The sequence below is a fragment of the Schistocerca nitens genome, chromosome 3, assembly GCF_023898315.1.
Source record: "Schistocerca nitens isolate TAMUIC-IGC-003100 chromosome 3, iqSchNite1.1, whole genome shotgun sequence".
Classification (NCBI taxonomy): Eukaryota; Metazoa; Arthropoda; class Insecta; order Orthoptera; family Acrididae; genus Schistocerca; species Schistocerca nitens.
In genome coordinates, this window is record NC_064616.1 from 594,345,579 (window position 1) to 594,370,403 (window position 24,825).

The 24,825-nt window shown below is 40.4% G+C and overlaps 1 protein-coding gene across 1 annotated transcript in view; it reads left to right on the forward strand.

Annotated features, from left to right (window-relative positions):
• LOC126248511 (protein MON2 homolog) overlaps positions 1-24,825 on the forward strand; it is a 203,121-nt gene that overhangs the window by 72,861 nt on the left and 105,435 nt on the right. Inside the window, exons 14-16 of the mRNA XM_049949560.1 lie at positions 5,922-6,134; positions 8,334-8,509; positions 22,783-22,945. Of these exons, the coding sequence (XP_049805517.1) occupies positions 5,922-6,134; positions 8,334-8,509; positions 22,783-22,945 (552 nt within the window). The remainder of the gene's footprint in view (positions 1-5,921; positions 6,135-8,333; positions 8,510-22,782; positions 22,946-24,825) is intronic.

Genomic DNA, 24,825 nt, shown 5'->3' on the forward strand with positions numbered 1-24,825 from the left:
TATACTAAAGGAGTAGCAGTGAAACTGTAGCAGTAGCCAAGGAATACTAAAGATGACTCAGCAAAAAATAATCTTAATGATTTGAATGAAAATAAATGTTAAAAACTGAGGTGTCACAGACATACTTATGAATCAGTTCAGGCTAGAGATGTTTTGAAAGACACTGAATGAAACATTATAGATAGCATGTAGATATAGCAAACATACTAGAGTTGGTGATATCTTTTTCATACAGTAGAAAGTATTCCTTTATGAAGTTTTCTAATGACAGTGTAAATGTGGACATAAAAACATGAGGGAATGTTTTAGGCAGCCAAGAATGTCACTGATGATGCTCAATCTCTTTCTAAACAGATTTAAACTATTGGCAAAGCAGAGAGCAAAGGGAAAGATTACTTTTTAGTGCATGAAAGCTGTGTGTAAGCACTTACTTTTGTAGTTGTTGACATCACAAAATACACAGAGGCACAGATGCGATTAAAATAAGTAAAATTTGTGAAGTGAAGTGAACCACATTTTGGAAAAAATAATGAATGAGGTATTAATTTAAGTGCTGACTGAAAAATTTGTTAGCAATCAAATTAATGGAAAAACTGATGAAAGTAATTCCAAACCAATATTTCACGGCATAGGACAAACTTATCAGTGCTTTAATCCACTTAGGACAGCTACAAGTTGAGTGGCTTACAATTAATACTTTCAGTTGCACCAAAGAAAGATTGACAGTAAAGGCAACCCACAATGTTTGTTACGGAAGTTACACCTGAAACATCAACCTCATGCCAAATGGAAGCCATGAGTATCAGTCATAATGTTCAAAATCTTAATGGAAATGATACTTTTTGTAAAAAATTTTCACTTCATGAGTGGTGGAAATGTTGGAAAATAATTCCAAGCAGATTATTTTCAGACTCTTTAATTTTTTTGAAACGTTTTATACATGCCATGTCTTGAGTGCAGTTGTAATTGGTACTTCAGGGATAGAGGCAGTTTTGTAGTGCAGTTTCAGAGGGATTTGGGACAGTATGAAACTTATGCTAAGTGGTTAATGGTCGTCGGTCACCTATTGCTCTTCATTCTGAAGATACCAGCCATGTTTCTGATATGCATACTATGTTTAACTACACTGATGATAGGGGAAAAAAAATTGCAACACCAACAAGAAGTTATGCGACATAAACAAAAATTGGTAGCTTGTTTCTAAATCTGAAAGATGATGTCTAGTCAAATTTCACACCGATTCCTTAAGAGTGATGCTAGTAGCACCACTGCAAATCAGGTTTGCTTTAAATACATGCTCTAATGGTCGTGAGTGGTAGTTACCTTTGAGATTGGGCATTGGGCATGTTAGCCAAGAATGCCGCTAAGGTGGCAAAGAAGGCCAATATCAGCATCTCATTGAGTTGGAACAAGGTCATGTAATAGGGCTACAAGAAGCTGGATGTACCTTCTGTGATACAGCAGAAAGACTTGGCAGGAATGTAGCCACTGTACATCATTGCTGGCAACAGTGGTCACAAGGATGTGTGGTTGCAAGAAGACAGGGCTCTGGATGGCCACATAGCACTTTTGAGAGGGATGACCAACATGTTCAGTGTGGGGCTCGGGTGTGTTGTACTGCATCTGCAGCAGCAATTTGAGCAATAGTTGGCACCACAGTGACACCACTAACTGTTACAAATTGGTTACTTCAAAGACAGCTCCGAGCCAGATACCCTTTAGCGTGCATTTCGCTGACCGCAAGCCGCCACCATTTTTGACTTCAGTGGTGTCGAGTAAGAGCTCATTGCAGGGCAGGGTAGAGGCATGTTGTGTTTTCTGATAAAAGCTGGTTCTGCCTTGGTGCCAATGATGGCTGTGTGCTGGTTAGGAGGAGGCCAGTTGAGGGCCTGCAAACAACCTACCTGTGTGCTACACACACTGGACCTGCACATGGAGTCGTGGTATGGGGTGCAATTTCGTATGACAGCAGGAGCACTCTCATGATTGTCCCACACACTGTGACTGGTGATTCACCCTGTTGTGCTGTCATTCATGAACAGATTTCCAGGGGTGTTTTCCAACAGTATAACTGTCAGCCGACATATCACTGTTGTAACCCAACATGCTGTACAGTTTGTCATCATGTTGCCTTGGCCTGCTCGATCAGCAGATCTGTCTCCAACTGAACACATATGCGATATTGGACAACAGCTCCAATGTTGTCCACAACCAGCATTAACTGTATTTGTACTGACCGACCAAGTGCAAAATTCATGGAATTCCATCCCACAAACTGACATCTGGCACCTGTACAACGCAATGGAAGCACATTTGTATGCTTGCTTTCAACATTGTGCCAGTTACACTGGTTATTAATGCACCAATATTTCACATTTGCAAGGGCTTATCTCACATTTACATTAACCTGTGATCTTGGAGTGTCAGTCACATAAATATGTTACCTAAACAAATGTGTCCCTAAAATTTGATTATTCTATTTTTTTTAATTTTTTTTTTGTGATTTTTTCCGTTGTTTTAAATGAGACATCATGGTGGTAGGTGTGGAAGTTACAGATACCGAAGAAAATAAGTGTTTTTAATCACTCCTTTGAGATATTTGAAATTTGTAGTGCTGTAGGTTTGTATCTGTATGGTATGTGATTCAAGATCTTGTGCCAAGGATGTATGCTGAAGCATCTGTTGCAGGAATTAGTGAAAAATGAAGTGTGCTGTAGCCAAGTGAAGCCCTGTTCATATTGTGAAGTCCAAACAATTGCAGACCTGAGTTTTTGGAGTTAATTCATCATTTTTGGTGTCCAGAATTACTACTAGATAATAATTAACTTCCAAAGGTCTTGATTATGTCTGCCTCAATAACAGAATAGTCAGTGTGCATGATTGCCGTGTAGACTACCAGAGTTCAATTCCTTATACTTTCAAGGTTTTTTTTTTATTTTATTTATTTATTTATTTATTTATTTTTTTTTTGTATTATTACTATTGTGGATGTACTGGAACAGGATGCATTCAATTTTGTTATGCTAATTGAGGAGCTACTTGAATGAAAAGAAGTGATTCTACAGCCTGGGAAGTTGATAAAGGCTGGGACACAAGTGTTCTGAACTCGCATCCCTCTGTATTCCATTTGAATGATACCATATGGCAGATGGTTACACCATGGCCGGTCAGCATTTCATGGTTCTCTGGGCCTGGTTGAATTTTTTTTTTTTTTTTTTTTTTTTCATCTGAGGCCTGATTATAGTTTGGTTGTGATGTGGTGGGTTTTGTTTGATAATTTACATTGTCCTACCCCTTGGAAAATATACTTGAAGAACCTGACTTGAGAACCAGCACCCGTATAGGCTCATCTGCTGTAATGATATGGAAACCTATCAGATGATATATACAGATGGTCAGCTTGACTGGCAGTGGTAATTGAGGTAATTCATTTAGTATGATATACGACATACCTATTTCAGAAGCTGTTAAGAAGTTCATGTGGTAACAATGCTGAAAGGCAGCGTATGATATTGCCATGTGCTGTACATTGTCTGCCATGTTGTAACAGTTATTGATTTCTGCCTTCTGCAATAATTAATCAGTTAACATTTTTTATTTCTGAAACTTTCTTATTTATTGAAATTTGCCTGAACATTCTTTGTGTGTATAAACAAGAGCACTTTCTCCTGAGCCAGGCAGTTCAACTTCATGTGTAGTTCAGTGTGCATGCACAAGCGTTCAGTTTCAAGTGTTAGTTCTTGTTGATGGCCCTGCTTTCATAGAGGATATTTGATTCCAAATTCTACATAACAGTATTCATACAAGCATAATGGGGCATTGTTAACCATGAACTTACGTGAACTATCATCAAGGTTCTGCTGAAAATATGCTTCCACTAGGTCAATTTTTGAAAAGCATTGTTACTGTACAATATTAATCATTTGGTTTTGCTGTTCTTGCAGTGGCCATGTTTTCAGATAATGTTAGTAGATATCTCCACCTGTTATGCAAACACTATTTTTTCATGTAGATGAAAATATCTTTCAGTACTTTTGTGCCATTATCACTGGGTTTATTTTACCCAGACCTGTGAAATATGAACATTATTTAAGAAATAATTATCCTACAAAAATTAGGCTTAAAATCAGTATTTGCTTCTTGTTGTCGTCATTGCTTTACATTTTTACATGTTTTTTTGTGCTCTGACAACCATGATTACTGTCACTCCCAATCAGTCAAACACCCTTTTAACACACAATCAAGCAAACTTGAGAGTTATTCTCCGCAGATTAAACAGAATACCCATAAGTAAACTGAACTACACACAGGAGCTAAACACAATAAAACAAATAGCAGTGGATAATGGTTAAGATACCCATATGATAGAGAAACTAAATCATCAAATATGTAAACAGAAAAGGAATTCACGGGCCACATGTACACAAGACCTAGTGCCAAACTACTACAGTGTTGCCGTGTGTCCTCATTGCAGAACTGCAGACAAGACTGAATAATATCTGATTTCGTCAGAATGGTACAACAACTCACACAGCACGCCAAAGTATGACATACTTGGACAACCATTTCCAAAGCATGTAATATCCCACTGTGGTGGTGTGACGTGGCCATCACATTCCCCAGTTTTAACAGCTCTGGGTCTCATTCTGTTAGGTTATTTGAAGTAAACGGTCTTTGACAATCATTTGCAAACAACTGACAAACTTAAGATAGCCATTCAAGATGAAAAAAGCACCCTTTCATAATATGTGTGTAGGTGTATTATGGAAGGCCCCCATGATGCCTTCAGCACTGCGTCCAAGCAAATGGAGTGACATTTGGAGGAATGTATTTTCAGAGTGGTGATACATTTACATACTGTATTTCATAACTGTTTTAAATAAAAGTACAAAGGTACATATGTTGACAATTACTACAGTATGTAACGTATATCAGCAGACCTCACTACACCTTGACAATAACAATATTAAACCCGCCTCCATAGCTGAGTTTGCTGACACAAGCCTGTACAGTAGTGCTCAACATGGAGGTAAGCTGGTTCTAGTCCTGATGACGGATGAAATTTTCACTGCCTGTATTTGGCTTGCAAGAAGAGGAGAGCTGCTGGTGTCAAGTTCTTGATTACAAATGTTTGCACTGGTATTATGAATTAAATTCCAAACCACTCTGCAGTGTCTCATGAAGTGAGGGCATGTGACACTCTTCATGGGGCACCATCCATTGGAGGGGGACACTACACTAAGCGGCCTCCATGTTGCTACTCAAGAAAAGTATGTGCTGGCACTGTTACCCCCCGCCCCCCCCCCCCACCACCACCACCACCACCACCACCACCACAGACATAACGCTAAATTATACGTGCAGCCATTATACTCATCTACAATGTACAAATACACATATGACACACCTCGCACATATCTGTAACAAAAGGGGCCGTTGTGCGTGACGGAAGAAAACCATTTCTGACCAGGTGGCCAAACCCATCTCTTGGGGTCCCATGGCCAATAGTGTTATACAACTTCATTGTACTTATAACTGTATTAAATTATTACTTGCATTCACCATATTTGTGTTATTTGAACTCTGTATATACAATATGTGCCATCCTGTAGTTGCTTCAAGGTCTGGTTATTAACATAACAGCAAAATATTACCCCCATTTTAAATATTTGTTTTTTATTCTAAGTTATTCATGAACAGTCACGAGGGTGTGAATTTATTCACAACACTGATATCCTTCCCCAAATGGAGCCACAAAAGCCTTTACTATACATGACACCATAAAAATAATCTTATTGAAATTGTTCTTGGGAATAGTGATGAGTAATAATTTTTGTGTGTGTAAGGTAACTGCGTTATTTCAACCTTCATCAAGCAATGATAACAATAACAATATTATGTAATCAGTTTTTCTTTTATAGGAACCATCTTTGTTTGCCGTTGCCAAACTTCTGGAAACAGGACTTGTTAATTTACCTAGAGTGGAAGTCTTGTGGAGACCTCTAACCAATCATCTTTTGGAAGTCTGTCAACATCCTCATATTCGGATGAGGGAGTGGGGAGTTGAAGCTATTACATACCTTGTTAAAGCTGCAATGCAACATAAATACCAACCTCCACTAAGAGAGAACCAGGTTAGTATCAGTGTCTTAACATAAAAAATGTTACAGCGATAGACTTACCTATGAGGAATATTTTGTAGATAGTTTTGTGTACAAATTTTGCAGGATAAACTGTTTTCTAATGGATGTTTGCATCTTTCTGATGTGGTTGGAAAAATTGACAAAACTTTTATCCCAATTCTCTCGTATCTAGAGAAAAAAAATGAATGTTACTGGAGACAGTGAAAGCATCTATAATTCAAACACCTTTCATTTGGGCTTTAAAAACATTTGTATTCTCAACAAGTTTCAAATCTGTGACACATGTTAATGGCTGATAGTTCAGGAATTAGAGCCATAATATACTTATTGTCTGTAAATACAAACAAATAAAATTATTTAAAATTGTTTCAGTATGTATTTACAGATAACCTATTTTTAGAAGAATATTGCAGTAATTGGTAACAGATGTGTAGAATAGAATTCAGCATCTACTAGTGTGCAATAGGTGTCACGACGTCAATATCTGAGTGATAGGCATCACCTGCTGTATTATCTGCAGTAAAACTCATGAATGACCAGAACAACAACCTAAGTTTTCTTATGTTTTATCCTTGTTCTTTCCTACAAAAAATTGTGTGTTCAACTTAGTCTTGTTAGTTTTTTACTTCTGTGCCCTGATTGGGTTAGTGGTTTTTCTTTTAAAATAAGAAACTGAGAATAATAATAATCAAGTCATCTTTGACACAGTATCAAATGCATCTGTGAATTTATAATTAAAGTAAATAACTAAATCTCAAATAGTTTCCCACATGTAGCTGTGCCTATTGCAAACATAGCCCCCCTCCCCACCTCTCCCCTCCACAAATACATTATTTTCTGATCTCACTACTTACTTTTTCTTTCATGAGTTGCTGAAACATTACATATAAACATTGATAAAGATGTCAAGTCACTTCTGATGATGTGTTTATTTATTTATCCAGGTATCATCCCTCAATGATAAAGGATTTTTCACCAAAATAAATGGCTCAAATATACATATGTGTAGAATATATAATTATGTTTTTTACGAAGATAAGACAGGTAGTTGGCCATGACCTTTCTGAAGGAACCAGCCTTGCATTTACCTAAAACGATTTAGAAAAACCATGGGAAATCAGGACAGAGCAATCCATCCTCCTGAATATGAGGTCAGTGTCATAACAACTGCACTGCCTCATTTAGTTGGTCCCTATTGTACAATGTTCTTTTGATTGTACACAGTTTGCACAGTACAACTTAACAGTATAAAACCTTGGTTTGCACTGCATCACTTCACACTCTATGGACACCCGGTGGCAATTCCAGGATCACAAACATTCTGCTGTGCCCCTTGCACTCCCTTCAGCCTGTTCAGAAAACTAACTCCAAGCCTGTATACACTAAAACTGACCCATCTGGAGCATAGTGTAGTGACACATGTGTATCAGTGTATTGGATTTCATTGAACATATTCAGATTTTAGCCACAGAGCTATGTAAACTACACTCTACCAGTGTAAATAGCAGCATTAAGGATGAATCATCAAAAAGAAATGAAATTTGGTCTACTTGTGAACAGAGATGTACTTAAAAGTATAGATTAAAAAATGATGCCCAAAATTCATTTTTGGTGAACCAGCTATGTAATGCACCACGGATCTGTATGCACTGTGGTATCTTTGGCTTTAAATGTTTCCCTGAGGATAAAGTTCAGCTGTTTTTGCTCCTGAACAAGCATCCCTAACGTACTTGATAGCACAGATATTGGCAGAATCATAATTAATTTGAGCAGTGTGCCATGTTAGGTAGAGGTTAATCACATCACAGGCTGTTAAGTACTATTTATAAAGTAAAGATAACTTGCAACTATATCTCTGGTTGAGAAAGTGGTATAAGCATAAGAATGTCCACTCTAAAACCACACAAGAAAATTTAGACCATGTGATACCTTATTTTAGTATTACAAACATGGAAAAGGCAGTTGATAAGAGATTATTCTCTGTGTTATTGAAAGTAGTTCCCATAGTTTTAATTTGTGGTTTTAAGGTTTTTAGCTTCTTCTTTTGCATGTGGATTTGCTATTTTCTGCCTGTTTATGACAGTATGAGTAATGATACAGAGAACTGTGAAGTTAGATGTGTAAGCTTGTAATGATCTTACATTCTTCTGTTTCATTTTATTATACCTCAGTTCTATATTTTCATTTCAGAAGCTTCAGACACTCCTCCTTGGACCTCTGTCTGAGCTTTCTTCTGTACCACATGGCGATGTTCGGCAGAGGCAATTGGAATGTGTTCTACATGTCTTACATGGGGCTGGAGAAACATTGTCTCATGGGTGGCCATTGGTACTTGGGATAATTGGAGCTGTCTCTGATCATCATGGGTATGTAAACTAAAAGTACCTCTGTTGATCTTTCAAATAACAAGAGGAGTAAAAGGACTTAACCAATGTATAGTTGAAGTTTTTAGCCATTGACAAGCACGTAAACAAGATAGAAATTGTTGCTAAACTTCGTTTTAAAGGCACTGCAGCCAACTTTGATGTGGAGTTAGTTTCAGGTACAGTGCGTGAGAAGATCAAGAAACTGGCAAGAAATGATTATTAAATATATTTGCTGTCTGTGACTTATCATTTATAGCCCTTCAATTTAATTGAATAGTGATGCTATCGTGTTCTTTGATGGGTCATCCTGTCTCTTGTTTTACAACATTCACTATAGCCTTAATGCCGCTGTTGGAATTACTGCTTTCTGTGTGTTAGCATTTGGTTTGTTATAAATTTCATCCCTGGTCATCTCTTGTAAACCATTCTTAAAAACATTTGTCCTGGAGTCATTAATTATTCAAACTGATTTCCACTGAGGAGTATCCACACTGTAAGGCACTATGTTATTTATTCTAACTAACTGTGCACCATGATCAAGAGAACATTTGTTACTAGATATATATATGGATATATACTTGAATATAATAGAGGGAAACATTCCACGTGGGAAAAATATATCTATAAACAAAGATGATGTAACTTACTAAATGAAAGTGTTGGTATGTTGATAGAGACACTAACAAACACAAACACACACACAAAATTCAAGCTTTCGCAACCCATGGTTGCTTCATCAGGAAAGAGGGAAGGAGAGGGAAAGACGAAAGGATGTGGGTTTTAAGGGAGAGGGTAAGGAGTAATTCCAATCCCGGGAGCGGAAAGACTTACCTTAGGGGGAAAAAGGGACAGGTATACACTGCTTGTGTCTGTATATGTGTGGATGGAGGTGTGTGTGTGTGTGTGTGTGTGTGTGTCCGTGTCCGTGTCCGTGTCCGTGTCCCTTTTTCCCCCTAAGGTAAGTCTTCCCGCTCCCGAGATTGGAATGAATCCTTACCCTCTCCCTTAAAACCCACATCCTTTCATCTTTCCCTCTCCTTCCCTCTTTCCTGATGAAGCAACCGTGGGTTGCGAAAGCTTGAATTTTGTGTGTGTGTTTTTGTTAGTGTCTCTATCAACATACCAACGCTTTCGTTTGGTAAGTTACATCATCTTTGTTTTTGGATATATACTTGGTTATATGCAAACAAGTAGCCTGCAAATCTGATTCATCTCTTCTGGATTCAGTGCTTCAATCCCTGATTTTTGCAGTTGATAACAGACAGCTGCATTTGGTGATAAAATTTCTGGAGGAAGAAATCTCTCATAGAAAAACTGATTATTGCAATATATTTAATTTCAGATGAATTAAATATAAAATGTTTGTGGAAACATTTTACTTTTGACATACAGCACTATTATGCCAAAAAATGAATCTACAATATTGGTTGCCTTTTAGCTATTCTGTAGCTTTTCAGGATGCATTACAGTTAAAAGTTTGGAGTTTCCCATAATTTTGTTCACTGCCTGTCAGTAAACATTTACTTACATACACTTATAGGAATAATGCTGAAGTTATGACCTAAAATGTTTGAGGTATGGGCTCAGTGCTGTTCATTGCACAGAAAGCAAGTATTACTTTACAGCTCCCACAAAACAGGATTATGTACAAAGTCTGTCACACCAAGATTTTACAAATCAGACAAATATTACAATACAGGAAACAGGGTCCATTTCTAAAATTGTATTCCATCAGCAATGATGCAATTTACTGTGCAAAAATTGTACAGAAGTCAGCACCATTGGAATAATGGCAGAAGTCTTATGCACTGCAAATATGACACAATCAAAAAGTGGACTTTGAATATATTGGTGGTCTAGTTGCTCCAAATATCCATTATTTGTGGGGCATTGTTCATAGTGTTCCTCAAAATTACCTTTTCCTCTGCATTGGTAATGCATTGCTCAGTGATCGTGCACTGCGCAGTGATCATGCTGTTTTTGGTACCCACTTTGTAGCTGACATGTTTCTGCTAGGTTTGGTGAATCCACAGTTTCATCCGCCATCTGTATGAATTTCTCCCACCATCTTTACATCTTCTGTTCATTGAAACTATGAAATTCCTGGGGCTCATGCTCGATAGGAAACACTCTTGGTATTCCCATGTATCTTACCTGGCAGCCTGCTGAACGTGGTTCCTCTTACACTGTCTCAACACTATCCTCCATCATGGCATCCATTTGGCCACTGACGCCTTTTGCACTAGCCCGGTTGAGAGTCTGTATGCTGAAGCTGCTGAACTACCACTGTCCTACAGCCTTGACTTTCTCCTCAGCAGGTACGCATGCTGTTCGTCTGCCATGTGTGGCCACCCATCCGATGCTGCCTTCTTCGATGATTCCTTTGATCACCAGTAGGGGGTGTGGTTCATTTCTCTGTGTCCTCCTGGAGTCCACTTTCGGCACCTGCTACGGTGGTTTAACTTCACCCCACCTGCAGCTTTCCAGGTGGATGTGAACCCTTCACCACCTTGCCTTCATGAAGCGGCCCATGTTAACCTTGGCCTTCATTTGCTTCCTAAGGACACTTCTCCAGCCTCGCTCTATTGCCTTCAGTTTCACGACCTTCGCGTGGAACTTCGCGATAATACCTTTGTGTACACTGATAGCTCTCGGACTGACCTTGGGGTTGGGTGTACCTTCCTCATTGGCGCCCGTGTCTCTCAATATTGGCTTCTGGCACACTGCTCTGTATTTACAGCCGAGCTCTTCACCCTGTATCAGGCCATGGTAGTACTTTATCTCAGGACACAAAATTTACTTGTCTCCATTTTCATGAAGCAACATGCACTTGCTGCTTTTAGTTGCTCTCAACGGTGTTCTTAGAAACAGATGATAATGAATATCTGCAATTGTACACTGAACACATACGAGACTTTAGGGTCAATAAGGAAGCTGCAATTTAGGCAAGTCATGGACTTAGCAGTCTGCTGTTGTTTAGGGCTTTTGAAATAGAAAACTAAATAGGTCTAGAGAAGTCCACATGCAATGTCAGTGATGCAGTGTCTTGTATATGAACTTGCCAGGATGTAGTCTAAATTAAGTCTGCAGAATTGATTTAAAATTGATCCCGATATGCAATATGCAAACAAGTACATTGTAGTGGCAACTTCTGCCATTGAATGTATCAGGATGACCAAATGTAGCGAGAAGAGGTAGAAGGCACCATAGTAAGACTCATCAGAGGTTTCCAAGTGATTTATTGTTTCCAACTACTGTGCCATGTTCCCCTTGGTCTGCGTCACCGGGTCCCACAATTCTGAGGACATCACTTCGCTCTCTGTGAAACGGCTTGAAGCGGAATGGCTGCCTCAGCGACCCGTGCACACAGTGTGTGTCGACCTTGTACATCAGCGGAGTTGCGGCATCATCAGGGTGCCAACAGTCGACTCAATGGTCGGCGTCCCTGCCAACTCAGCAGCCCTCGATGTGAACCGCAGGTGGCCAGCTATGTATACTCTTTCAGCAATTTGATGGCCCTGTGGCCTCTATTCTACTTCGCAACTTTTGGTATGCATAACTCTCAGCAATCCGGCCCCCACGTGGTTGTAACTTGTGCTTAGAATATTGCACAAAACTAACTCTCCCTATCCTAAATGGTCGTGTCGCTACATTATTCCCCTCTTCGGAAAGACCTGGTCACCAGGTTGACCCTTAACTACCTCTTAAATTGTTTGGATCGGCACCTATGGCATATGTCCTTACTATTAGAAAACTTAAATGTGGTCTAGTGCCCCTTAAAACCATGACATGAAACAAAATGTAAAAATTCGTTACTAGATGACCACTGCCGCGTCAACCCCTTACATACGTGTCTCACGCCCTCGGTATCCAATCCACTGGGACTTGGACTACCATGACAGTTGGCACAGACGTGCTCAAAATGATCGTTATTTGCCGTTGCCTTTCCCTATACTGAGTGGTATGTTGCACAAGGTGTTAGGCTGATATGTGTCCCTCTTGCTCTAAAATGACCTGCTTTATGGATCTCAACAGACCTGCTGGCAGAGTTTGATTTAACAAGGTCAGATTCTGCCTTGGCAAAAACTCTAAAGTGGGCAATTGCGTGACTCCAGAAATTGATGCTGGCAGGTGGAAAGTTGGTCCTATTATGTTACACTTAGTTCCATTGATTAAAATTCCACTCCCCTCGAGTTCTATACATTTCACTTCTGCAAATACTCCCTGCTCAAAACAACTCGCTCCTACTACAAAATTCTCGTAGGTGGAGAAGATCCAATGCATTCCGACCCATTGCAAGCTCAATTTTTGCTCCAAGATGATCCTTGGACAGTCTATTCCTTTCCTCCTGGCTAAAAATAACTGCGCTGTGCATGTGTCCCATATTTGTAGCTTCACAGATTTTCCTCCAACATTCACTATTTTTGATCCAAACTCAACACTGATTGTGTGACTACTTTCATCCTTAATTTTATATTGTATGAACTGGTGCAATAAACACGTCTTTCCTGACCCAGCACTGTCGATAACAGAAAATTTAAACAGGAAATTGTATGACTCTGACATCATTAAATACATATTTATTACGGCTTTGCCACAAAATTTACTCCAACACATTTATTTCTCCAGAACTGTGTTCAATTTCCCCTCCAACAACCCACCACATACGTCAGATGCTACACTTCTCTTTTCAGTGACCTGAGGACAGGGATCACCATCACCCTTCCTCCCTCTTCAAAAGGTCTGCTGCCCCTAGCAGGCTCACAATACTTGAAAACACACATAAAATACAATGCCTAATTAATCTATGCAAACCCAATGATACATGACACAAAAAAGAAAACTGCAAATACTACACTACTTTCTGGATCGCAAAGCATATGGTACTTCATGCTGTACTCTATATTCCTGGTTTTCTCTGTGCTTAGCACCTCTCTTCACTCTCTCTTTCTTCCTCTTTCCTTCCTGTGACATGCCTGGAGTCACATCTAGGCAACCCTTAAATGGCCGTAACCGCCCAATGTATACTATCGTTTTTCTAGTTGGCAGCTGAAGCTTAACATTAACGGGGAATGCGATTTCAGCAACTTGGTACGGCCCTTGATACCTCATGAGGAACTTCTTCATTTTCCCTTTTTGCATATAGGGGCTGGACAGAATTACCCATTGCCCCACTCTATACTGTGGTAAACTTCCTTTTCTCTTTACTGCATCGTCTTGCCTTTCCAAAGCCTTTGTATTCACCTTTTGTACCCGTTTCCAAACATCCCGAATTGTCCTTGCGAACTGACGTACAGATTCACTGGTCCTTCCTTTCTGTAGCCTCACCATATCAAATGGTGATGGCATTTTTCGCCCGTACATTACCTCATATGGAGACAAACCTGTATTTGTATGGACTTTTACATTGTATGCACATACAATATGCTTCAAATATTTGACCCACTGATGATGAGAATCCACATAAAAACTCAGCTTCTTCCCGATTGTTCTGTGTACCCATTCTGTCCTTCCATTGGCCTGCACAGAAAGCCGTAGTACATATTAAATTGTGGCTATGTCCGATACAATTTACAATCGTTGTCCACGTCCTGTAATTCTTGCCATACTGCTAGGTCATAACCTATGACTTCTACTTTTGCCACCTTCCTACTGAGTGCATCCGCATTACCGTGCTTCTTCCCAGGCTTGTGCACCACCTCGTAGTCGAATTCACTAAGCCTCACAGCCCATCTAGCGAGTCTAGTGGACGGATCCTTCAACCCCAACAACCACTTCAATGCAGCATGATCTGTCACTACTCAAAATCTTCTCCCATATAAATAACATTTAAAATATGTGATTCCATAGATTACGCTAAGCATCTCACTCGCAGTTGTTGAGTAATCCCTCTCTGCTGCATGCAACTGCCTAGACACATAGGCTACAGGATGTTTTTTCCCATCAATTTCCAGACTAAGAACACACCATAATGCTTGATTCAATTAATCGCATGCGGGTATAAGCTCCCTTTCAAAATTTGGAAACACAAGAACCAGACTTGTTGTTAACACTTCTTTCAGTTTTTCAAATGCTTTCTGACACTCTTCTGTCCATTCAAATTTCACACCCTTCTGTAACAATCACGTCAACGGCTGTGCAAAATCTGCAAAACCCTTCATGAACTTTCGATAGAAATTGCAAATTCCGATGAATCACTGCTTTTTCTTAACTGTTTTCGGTTCTCAAAAATCCCTTGCAGCCTGTACCAACCTCGGATCTGTTCACACTCCGTCCTTACTAAAAATATGACCCAAATATTTTACTTCTTCTAATGCAAACTGACACTTCTCCAGGCTCAGTGTCAAACGAGCTGCTCTTAACCTCGTAAAGACTTCCCTTAACCGCTGTCTATATTGCTCCATACTACTTGAAAACACTATAATGTCGTCCAAATAGACCAGACACTGCCGTGGTTTCAAACCCCTCAAGACACTGTCTAGCAACCTCTGAAACATTGCCGGAGCGTTTTTCAAGCTGAATGGCATTCTAATGTACTGGTAATGGCCTCCAGGAGTAGAGAAGGCAGTTTTTGGACTATCCTCTGAAGTCACCTCTAACTGATGATAACCACTTGCCAAATCCATTGTAGAAAAGTACTGGCACTGTCCCAAGTGATCCAAAGTCTCCGATAGGTTTGGAAATGGGGTGTGCATCCGTTACTGTCTTATTATTGAGGTATAGGTAGTCACAACAGAACCTGTATTTCTTAGTTCCATCCGTAGATTTTTTAGGCACAACGACAATGCCCGCTCCCCAGCAACAATTACTATGCTCTATAATACTATCAGCAAGCTGCTGATCAATGAAATCCTCCACGATCAGCTGCAAATACCTCAGTATTCTGTATGGTTTATGGTAAACAGGTGCTTCATTCCCTGTTGGTATCCTATGTTGAACTAATGGAGTTGCTGGTAACGGCCCTTGTGGAAAAAACAAATCTTTAAATTCCCACAATAATTCTTCCATATGCTCTCTTTCTCCTCCTTTCAAATGCTTAATTTTGTCACGCAATGCAGTTCTATCAGCAGTTACAATCACTACCTCTTGAACACCAGTCTTCGTCATTTGGCACATCGAAATTTGCTCCTAAAACTCCTTTTCTCAAATTCGCATCTACAGCGCTAAAATTATCCGCGTTCATGGGAACTACTCGCCCGTTGTTCCCCTCCTGTATGCGTACAACACTATGTTTCACAAAACAACCCAATGGACCCAAAACTTCATTATCCTGCAATGGTTCAATAACACATACTGTACCCACAGGTACATTTGACTCCACACTTACCCAAAGCGAGTTCCCGGTGCCACTAGACACACACTCATGCGAATTAAGCCGTAATGCTGATGTATGCAGTTAAATTGGTTTGTTCATTATGCTGAACGCCCCTCACGATAGCTCTGCATTGAGAACAGTTTCCCCTAGCTCATTCCACCAAGTTCCACAGTTCGTTGTCCAAGGTCAATTTTGGCTTGATGTTGATGCAAGAAGTCTATTCCTAGGATCATGTCATAGCCCTCCCTTACCCATGGTACTGCCTCCATGCATGCATTAAATCAGACTTTCTCTAGTTGAAAGTCAACTGTCACCGACCGACCCACCTTATCCCGCACTCCACGTAATCTATAATGTGGTGGGTCTAGCTTCCTTCGTCCCATTATAGTCCTAGTAGCCACTGACACTTGTGCCTCTGTGTCTAACAAAATCTTATACTTTTTAGTTCCTGTGGATCCTACCACTAAACATTCCACCTCTGCATACGTATTCGTAGCATTGAAATTAAACGGGAGCTCCCTTAGGTTGGTCTTGGGCCCCCCTCCGCCGTTTAGTGCTTGTCCACCTCTCCTATCTCCACTTCTCCATCCTCCATGTTGCTGATTTCCACCCCCTTCCTCTATTCCTTGGTGACTTGGTACATTGCCTCTGCACATGCCCCGTATGGCCACACTCATAACAAAATGGTTCAAATGGCTCTGAGTACTATGGGACTCAACTGCTGTGGTCATCAGTCCCCTAGAACTTAGAACTACTTAAACCTAACTAACCTAAGGACATCACACACATCCATGCCCGAGGCAGGATTCGAACCTGCGACCGTAGCAGTCGCACGGTTCCGGACTGCGCGCCTAGAACCGCGAGACCACCGCGGCCGGCTACACTCATAACATTTTATACCTGCTGCGAACACTGCTTGTCTATCACATACCCCTGTTGCCATATCTATTTCCTCACATTGAATTGCCAGCTGTATGGCCGAATACACTTCCCGTGACATATGTGCCGGTAACCCTCTCAAAAATGCCTCAAGTACCCTTTGCTCAGCCTCTTGCAACAGAACACTATTCGCTTCACTCGCTGTGACCCAACTCGTAAGTATACTCATTAATTTCCCTTATCCTGTCCGCAAGTTTCTCCATCGTATCCCCCTGTCTCTTTGACATTGTACTTAACCTCTCTCTAAAGTACCGAGCGCTATTCTGTTTTTTGTACCTTTGTAAAAGCCCTTCCTTTAACTCCTTAAAATGTCCTGCCTTCCTTGAGGCCTCAGAACACCTTACATATGTATTTGCTTCACCTGTTAATCTAATCTTGGCTGTATGTAACAACTGCTCATCAGACCAACCATTCAACACCACTGAAGTCTCAAAGTCCTCCACAAATGAACCCACATCCTCAGATGTCTTGCCAGAAAACGGAATAATCAAACTCGCAGCAGCTGGAGCAATCTCCCACGCCATAGACAACAATGACTGATCAGATGTGGGTTTCCCGTTCACCTCTAGGTGTTAATTCATTTCTCAACTGCGTATTGTCTGCTGTCAATTGTGCTACTTTTTCCATCAAAATCTGTATCTCTTATGGTTCCGACACACCTCATGTCCCTGACTCTGCCATTGTATTGCTTTCGTTCCCAGTTAGTTCCGAAACAAAACATTTAAGCACAAGAATAACCTGACTCCTTACACCTCAGTATCATCATACTCGGTAACAACATACTCAAACCAATAAAAAAGTAATTAAATGCCAGGAAGAAAAATAAATCTTACTGCCCCAAATACACTTAACACTTATTCTGACAAAAAAATGCCTACACAAAACATCTGAAATGTGGCTCATGGCAGGCCATACTCAAAACACAAACAAGAAAGAAAATGTCCAATACTGAAAAGGAAACTGATCGAAACTCACCACATCTTGTGAATGTAATGCGGGTGGTGGGCTCGAACGTCGTACTGGACAGACGACATCCGCTATTCGGACACCAAATGTAGTGGGACTTCTACCAGCGAATGTATCAGGAGGACCAGATGAAGCGGGAAGAGGTAGAAGGCTCTGTATTAAGACTAATCCGAGCTTTACAAGTGATTTATTGTTTCCAACTACAGTGCCGTGTTCCCCTCGGTCTGCGTGACCGGGTCCCGCAATGCTGAGGACATCACTTCGCTCTCTGTGAAACGGCTTAGTACGGGATGGCTGCCTCAGCGACCCATGCACGCACTGTGTGTCGGCATTGTACACTAGTGGAGTTGTGGTGTCGTCAGGATGCCAGCAGTTGATTAAGTGTTCGGTATTGCTGCCGCCTCGGTGCCACTTGTTGTGAGCTGCAGGCGGCCAGCTGCGTCCTCCTCGCCCGCATGGCTGAGATCGTGGCAACAACAAGCGCCCGCAATCCGGCGTCTGAGTTTGCGGCCCTCGCCTCGGGATGCCTCTGGCGTGTGTTGGAAGCCAGGACGCCTGCCCGCAGTAGTGAGCCGAAGAGTGGCTGGCTGGGTGCCTACAGACCCCGCGTCGGCCTCAGAGGCTCGAACCAACAACCCGTCATGGACTGGAACTCTGGTGCCCCATCTGCTGCTGCGTGTAGCTGGTAGTGTGACATGCCCTGCCGCCCAGGAGAGCTGCCACACTTGAATGAATCTCATTAGAAACCCGCACCTATTTATACACGGCTGTGCGCCTCTGTTTTGCCATATGCGCCGCTATGTGTCACGTACTCGTAACACGCTAGGTTGGCCAGTGGGCCTCTTCTGCCTGTGATTTGTGACATGCAAAACCGCTACGTATACTCTTTCAGGAATTTGACGGCCCTGTGGCCTCTATTCTACTTTTCAACTGTTGGTATGCGTAACTCACTGCAATCCAGCCCACAGCTGGCTGTAACTTGTGCTCAGAATATTGCACAAAACTAACTTTCCCTACTCTAAACGGTGGTGCCGCTACAAAATTAAGAAAATGCACAGAAAAGAGGTTGCAGATGCTGTGCAGGAGAAGTTTCTGTGTAGATTCACTTTTGTGTTTAGAGAGAGAGAGAGAGAGAGAGAGAGAGAGAGAGAGAGAGAGAGAGAGAGAGAGAGAGAAGGGGGGGATAGAGAAATAAGAAATATCAGCAAAAGAAAATATAAATAGTTATCGACAATAAACTTATTATTTCACTTCAAGAATTTCATTCAGCATGTTCATTGTCTGAACCTTACATGATAGATAAGAAATCATTTGGTAATAGTGTGTCTCTACAGGAAATATGTGCCGTGTGCACTAACTGGTCGTACAATTGAGAAATATTATTGTTCACCTTCCCTGTCCATTTTGCATACTGCAATAGTCTACACACATCATGCTAGAGTGCTGAACATCTTATTGAAAGTGAAAGCAGCTGAAAACCTTTTGATGTATGAGAAGCAAAGTTTTATCAGTAATGGCAACAAGCACTTAGGTGTCGCTACATGATATCCCTTGCTGTTGAGACTCGCATTCGGGAGGACGACGGTTCAATCCCGCGTCCGGCCATCCTGATTTAGGTTTGCCGTGATTTCCCTAAATCGCTCCAGGCAAATGCCGGGATGGTTCCTTTCAAAGGGCACGGCCGACTTCCTTCCCTAATCCGATGAGACCGATGACCTCGCTGTCTGGTCTCCTTCCCCAAACCAACCAACCAACCAACCTTGCTGTTGACACTAGTCATTGAGGAGTAGTGAGTGACTTGCACTTTTGTGCCCAATTCTCAATCCAGTTACACCTAACAGGTGAAGCAGTGTTCAAAAGGAAACTGCCAAAATGGATACTCACCAAAACTAACTGGAGACTGTGCAGCCAACTATCTGTGACTGAACATGGAAACAGTCTCTCTTAACGGGTGGTTCACATTTTGAACATAATCCACCAGACCGTTAATGAATTCATTGTAAAGAATGCAGGACAACTATGGCGGTTGCTGGTAGAGTGAAGAGTACTGCTCTGGAATCTGGGTGGGAGGGGGCAGGGGGAGAGCAGGTGTGCAACTCTACATAGGTTCAAATGCAACATCTGAGAATATCACAGCCTTTTGGCTAGCAGTGTACTAAAGTGACAAATGTTTTAAGGATTGCTGGAAGAAATCATGGTGTGTGTTCCTGTTCACTATAAACAATTCCGCAAAATTTGAAATACTATGAGTGACCATCAGAGGTATTTCGGTGAAAATTTGGTGTAACCCTGTTGAAAGTGTAATGTGCAGTAAAACCCTCCAGACTAGACCATGAGACACAGGCCAGATAATGAAGGGACATTTTGCAGAAATGACCAACCAGAATGAAGCCTTCCACCGTCACAAAACTATCACTGAGAGCAGAAGTTGGGACTACAGTTCCAGCACCAAAGATCTGTCTCTTTCTCTCAGTGTGGGAAATGGATCGGTCTCTGTGACTCATGACATGGCACATGGTCACAGTAAAGTTCATTGTATGATGATATAACGCAATACTGGCTACACAAAATAAATCCCCCTTGTCATTTTCACCAGAATATAGGAAACATAAGTAGTTTGTGCCTTATCCCTTTCCACTCTGAGAGAAAATTTCTTAAAATGTTATCTGATATGTACCAATCACCATACATTATTACGTGTAGAATCAGGTAAAAATACTGAAAAATTTCGCATAGTGATAGTTTGTTCAAGAAGTCACCAGCATTATCATACTACTCAAACTTCAAACTTGTATAAAATGCAAATAGCATTTCATGAAAGTGTCGAGACACCGTACACACCTTGAGTGAAGCATTCTCAGTCCAAAACGATGCAGGAATTTCCTTAAACTAATGAAATGTTGGAAAACAGAATTCATTTATCTCGGTAATGCATGGCTTTGTCTTGTCGTTGAAGTTTTAAATGATCTGTTGCACTCTGGTGGTCAAGGCATGAAATAAAACGTATACCAAACGGAAGCTGGGAGCTCGCACCATCGCTGCAGTCTGGAGTGACGCAGAAACGTGATGTAGCTGAAACGCGAAAAATTTATAACTGAACCCGCACGATTGTGCGGGCCAGAGCGGAAAGGGTTATGGATGGAGGCCATCTTGGTTCTGGTACTGTAGACCGATGTCTCATTACCCACCACTTTAACACAACAAATCACAGTAAAAATGTTGTGCTTTGGAGAGATTTTTAATGTGGCGTATCACTTAAACTGCATATTTTCATAATATGCAAGTGTATATATGAAAAACATGTACAGCATATTAGCTTCAAACATTTAGATAAAAATAATGGCTGCTTGGTTTGTATTGGTCAGTTTATCACAGCAGATGACATGTCACTGAATCTGTCAATTGTTGCACAGAACATGGGACCTGAGGTGTTGCACACTGAAGATATTAATCTAACTGCTTCTTGCTTCATTCACAGCAATTTAAGCTATGCTATTAGGACCCAACCTAACCACAACCTGAGTCATGTGTCCTGTTATATGCTGTAATTTGCTGAAAGAAATAAACTGAGCTGCCACTCTTTGGTTTCAGTGGTTTTGAAGCTAACCTGCCATGTTTGGTGATTTTCGTATTTATACATGCATATTACAAAAATATGAAGTTTCAGTGATACATGACATTAAAGATATCTCCAATATGCATAATTCTTTGTACAGCTTATTGTGCTAAAGTGTTGGGAAATGTGACATCTGTCTATAAAAGTTTTAACGCCATCACAACTATGCTTTTGTAACTTGGGAAGAACAGTACACCCCAAATGATTACGTAAATGTTACCCTCCTTGCTTACACAGCAAATACATTGGAACAAGTGGTAAACCGTTATCTTGTCAGAGTCCTTCAATCCAAACTGCTGCTTATTTGTTGTCAGCATTGTGTGTTCTGGATATATCATTCCATCATTGATAACTTGATCCTGATGGCAGGGCTAAACAGTAGATTTTTCTGCCCAAGCAACACGTGTGTGTGTGTGTGTGTGTGTGTGTGTGTGTTTTTTTTTTTTTTTTTATTTGTTTGTTTGTTTTTAACTGTGGATGTCTCCCTGTTTTTATACTATATTTCCTGTCTTGGCACTGTTTCAAACTAAGTCAGAGAAGACCTGTTATACTAGTTTGAACAGAAGAAAAGTGTGTCACAAGAAAATGTGCTAAACATCTTTGTATTTGACCACACCATTGAAAGCATAATGTCCTTGATCAGGAAGTCAGTAAAGTACTTCATACTTCAGGACAATTTTCCTATAGCTTTCTCCTCGCACCCTGGAACAGCAACATGCCACTTGTAACGAATACTAAAATGGTTGGTGCAGCAGTAAATACTGCCGTCAATTTTTAAGCAGAGGAAAGGGTGTTAATTGAATTGTACATAGGCCATATTTAATTCACATGTATTGATAATGTGACTACACCATGTTGGGCTTGAAACAGCCTGTATTGTTCCTGGGCCACACACTGTAATACAGCTTGCAGAGTACCGTATAGATGTAGAAGTAAATGTACATGGTTACCACACTTAAGGAACTTGCAAACAGATTCCTTGAGACACTAAACATGTTGAAGTGCTTTAGCTGCAGGCCTGGTTCATTAAGGAAAAGGGGGGAAATTGGCCATTACTTCATTGAAGGAAGCATTCTGAATAGTGTTCAGACTGGTTTAATGTTGATAAACTGATACTGAATGAGAGTCAAGTGTTTTAATGAAGAATATTTTTGGTTTCAATTTTCACTATAAAAAACTCAATTTGGAATTAATTTATTTGTGAAAAGTGTCTTGTAGTGCCATACATTTTATAATATTTCAGTTTGTGAAGCACCTTTGTACTGTCCAGTATTAAATGTTCGACACAGTGAATTATTTGTCGTACAGTACACATTTTTGTTAATTTGTGTTAATGTAATGCACAAATTTTTTCCTTATGTTTTTATGTAGTATTGTGTAATATGAATAGTCTAGTATTCCCTTAGTAATACAATATGCCATATGAATTGGTTGCAGGGAAAACCTTATAAGAATAGCTTTCCAGTGTCTCCAGTTAGTTGTAACCGATTTCTTGCCAGTGATGCCATGGAGGTGCTTGCCACTTTGTGTTGATACAGCTGCAAAATTTGGTTCTCAGACTCAAGAACTTAATATTTCTTTAACTGCAGTTGGCCTCATGGTAAGCTATTAACATTCTCTGCATACTGAGAGTTTATTTTACAATGTTTGTGCATGTGCTGTGTCAAAATATGTTTTTCATACTGGGCAGACAGCAGACTTGATAATTGTTTAATATGGTGAGTCAGACACCATAGAAACACTATTTTCATTTTTAATATGTGCATGGTGTGTGTATTTGGTCAGTATGAATGGTGCCAAAGTTGTTTCTGTTTGCTAGTGCTCCTACCTTCAACATACAAACATTCCATTATAACTCAGAAATTTTGAAAGTTTTTGCAATGTTAGCTTAGAACTGAAAAAGGACATCATGCTGTATGTATGCGTATCGGTGTAACTTAATTTCTAGTTTCAGTACGATGTGGTTGCCCCTAGAGAAGGCCATTTTGCTTTTGATGGTAATAGGATACTCCAGTTTAGAACTGAGATTGACTGTAGTTATTACACATTATATGTTGTGAAACTGTACAGTTGATTTTATAAGTGATAATTACATTTTTCTGTAGACATTATGCATAAATAACGTAATTGTCAAGAAATTATACTGAAGTTTGTGAAAACTGCAACAGCTTAAAGGAATGGCCTCACTGAATCCAAGACTGTTGTCTCCTGTTTGACCAGAAATGACACCATTACATTATGCTCTTTCTGTGAACTTCCATCAAAATGTGAGTGAAAATGCAAAAACTACTATGCCTTTTCATTGTCATTGAGTGATGTGGCACAGTAGTGAGGCACTTAACTGGATTTGGGATGATGGCGGTTCAAATTGCTGTGCAACTGTCCAGATTTAGGTTTGTTGTGATTTCTCTAAATCGCTTAAGGCAGATGCTAGGATGGTTCCATTGAAAAGGTGTAGCTAATCTCCTTCTTCACCCTTTCCAAATCTGAACTATGTCTGACAGGGCATTAAGCCCTATCTTCCTTCCTCCAGTGCCAAAATGATACAATATTAACATGTGATTTAGTTAGAATGGGACAAAATGACCCATCTCTGGTAAATGGAGTTTCCCTGCCATGACATTACCTATATCATATGTTACTGTCACAGTTTTGATAGAAGGGGGTCGTATTTAACAAGAGAAGGCGATGAAGTGCACAATTTGGCGAAGAAATGGGACAAATGTTATTTTTTCAACTGGGTTGTTGTGAAACATAGAGCTTTAGCCACAGTGTAGAGCTTTTGCCACAGTGTTGGTGTGACACTGGAACAGTGCAACCAGTTAGGACCTGCACTATAGCAACATGCATCATTGAGCCCTGTTGTGTCAAAGTTTTGGGTGCTATTTCATACACTATGTGAGCTCAACGTATGAGGGGGGGGGGGGGAGGGGGGGGTGGAAACTAAAGAGCAAACTCGGAGCCTATGGTGGTATCACTACTTCAAGCAACTCCACATACCATACTTTAATAGAACAACATTCATTCAGCCCACCGATATCTTAGAATTTGCAAGCCTTTTCAGAGAACAGTCAGTACCACTGATGGATACGGTGCTTGGTGTGTTTATCACAGTCCTTGAGCTACTGCCGTTGATATTTTGTTGATTTTTATAGAAACAATGTGGAAGGAGATTCTAAGGGACATATTTAGGTACACTCTGATATTGTATCACAATGTTTACAGGTTCTGCTTGTGGTACATGGTAGGTTCATAAAATATGAAATTCTCAAAATTGGAGATCGTGCACATTTCTGTAACCCAGATCAGTTGTGTATTTTTGTGTACTCATCTTTAGTGTAAAGTTTGTTTCTTGTGTATGTATCTTTCTTTAATTTTGCAACTGTCACAGATGTTAATGTGTGTCACATGATCAGCTGTAAATCATAGGCACCTGAAAAGGTATTTTAATCACAGTTCTCACTAATTGAGTTTCTTCTC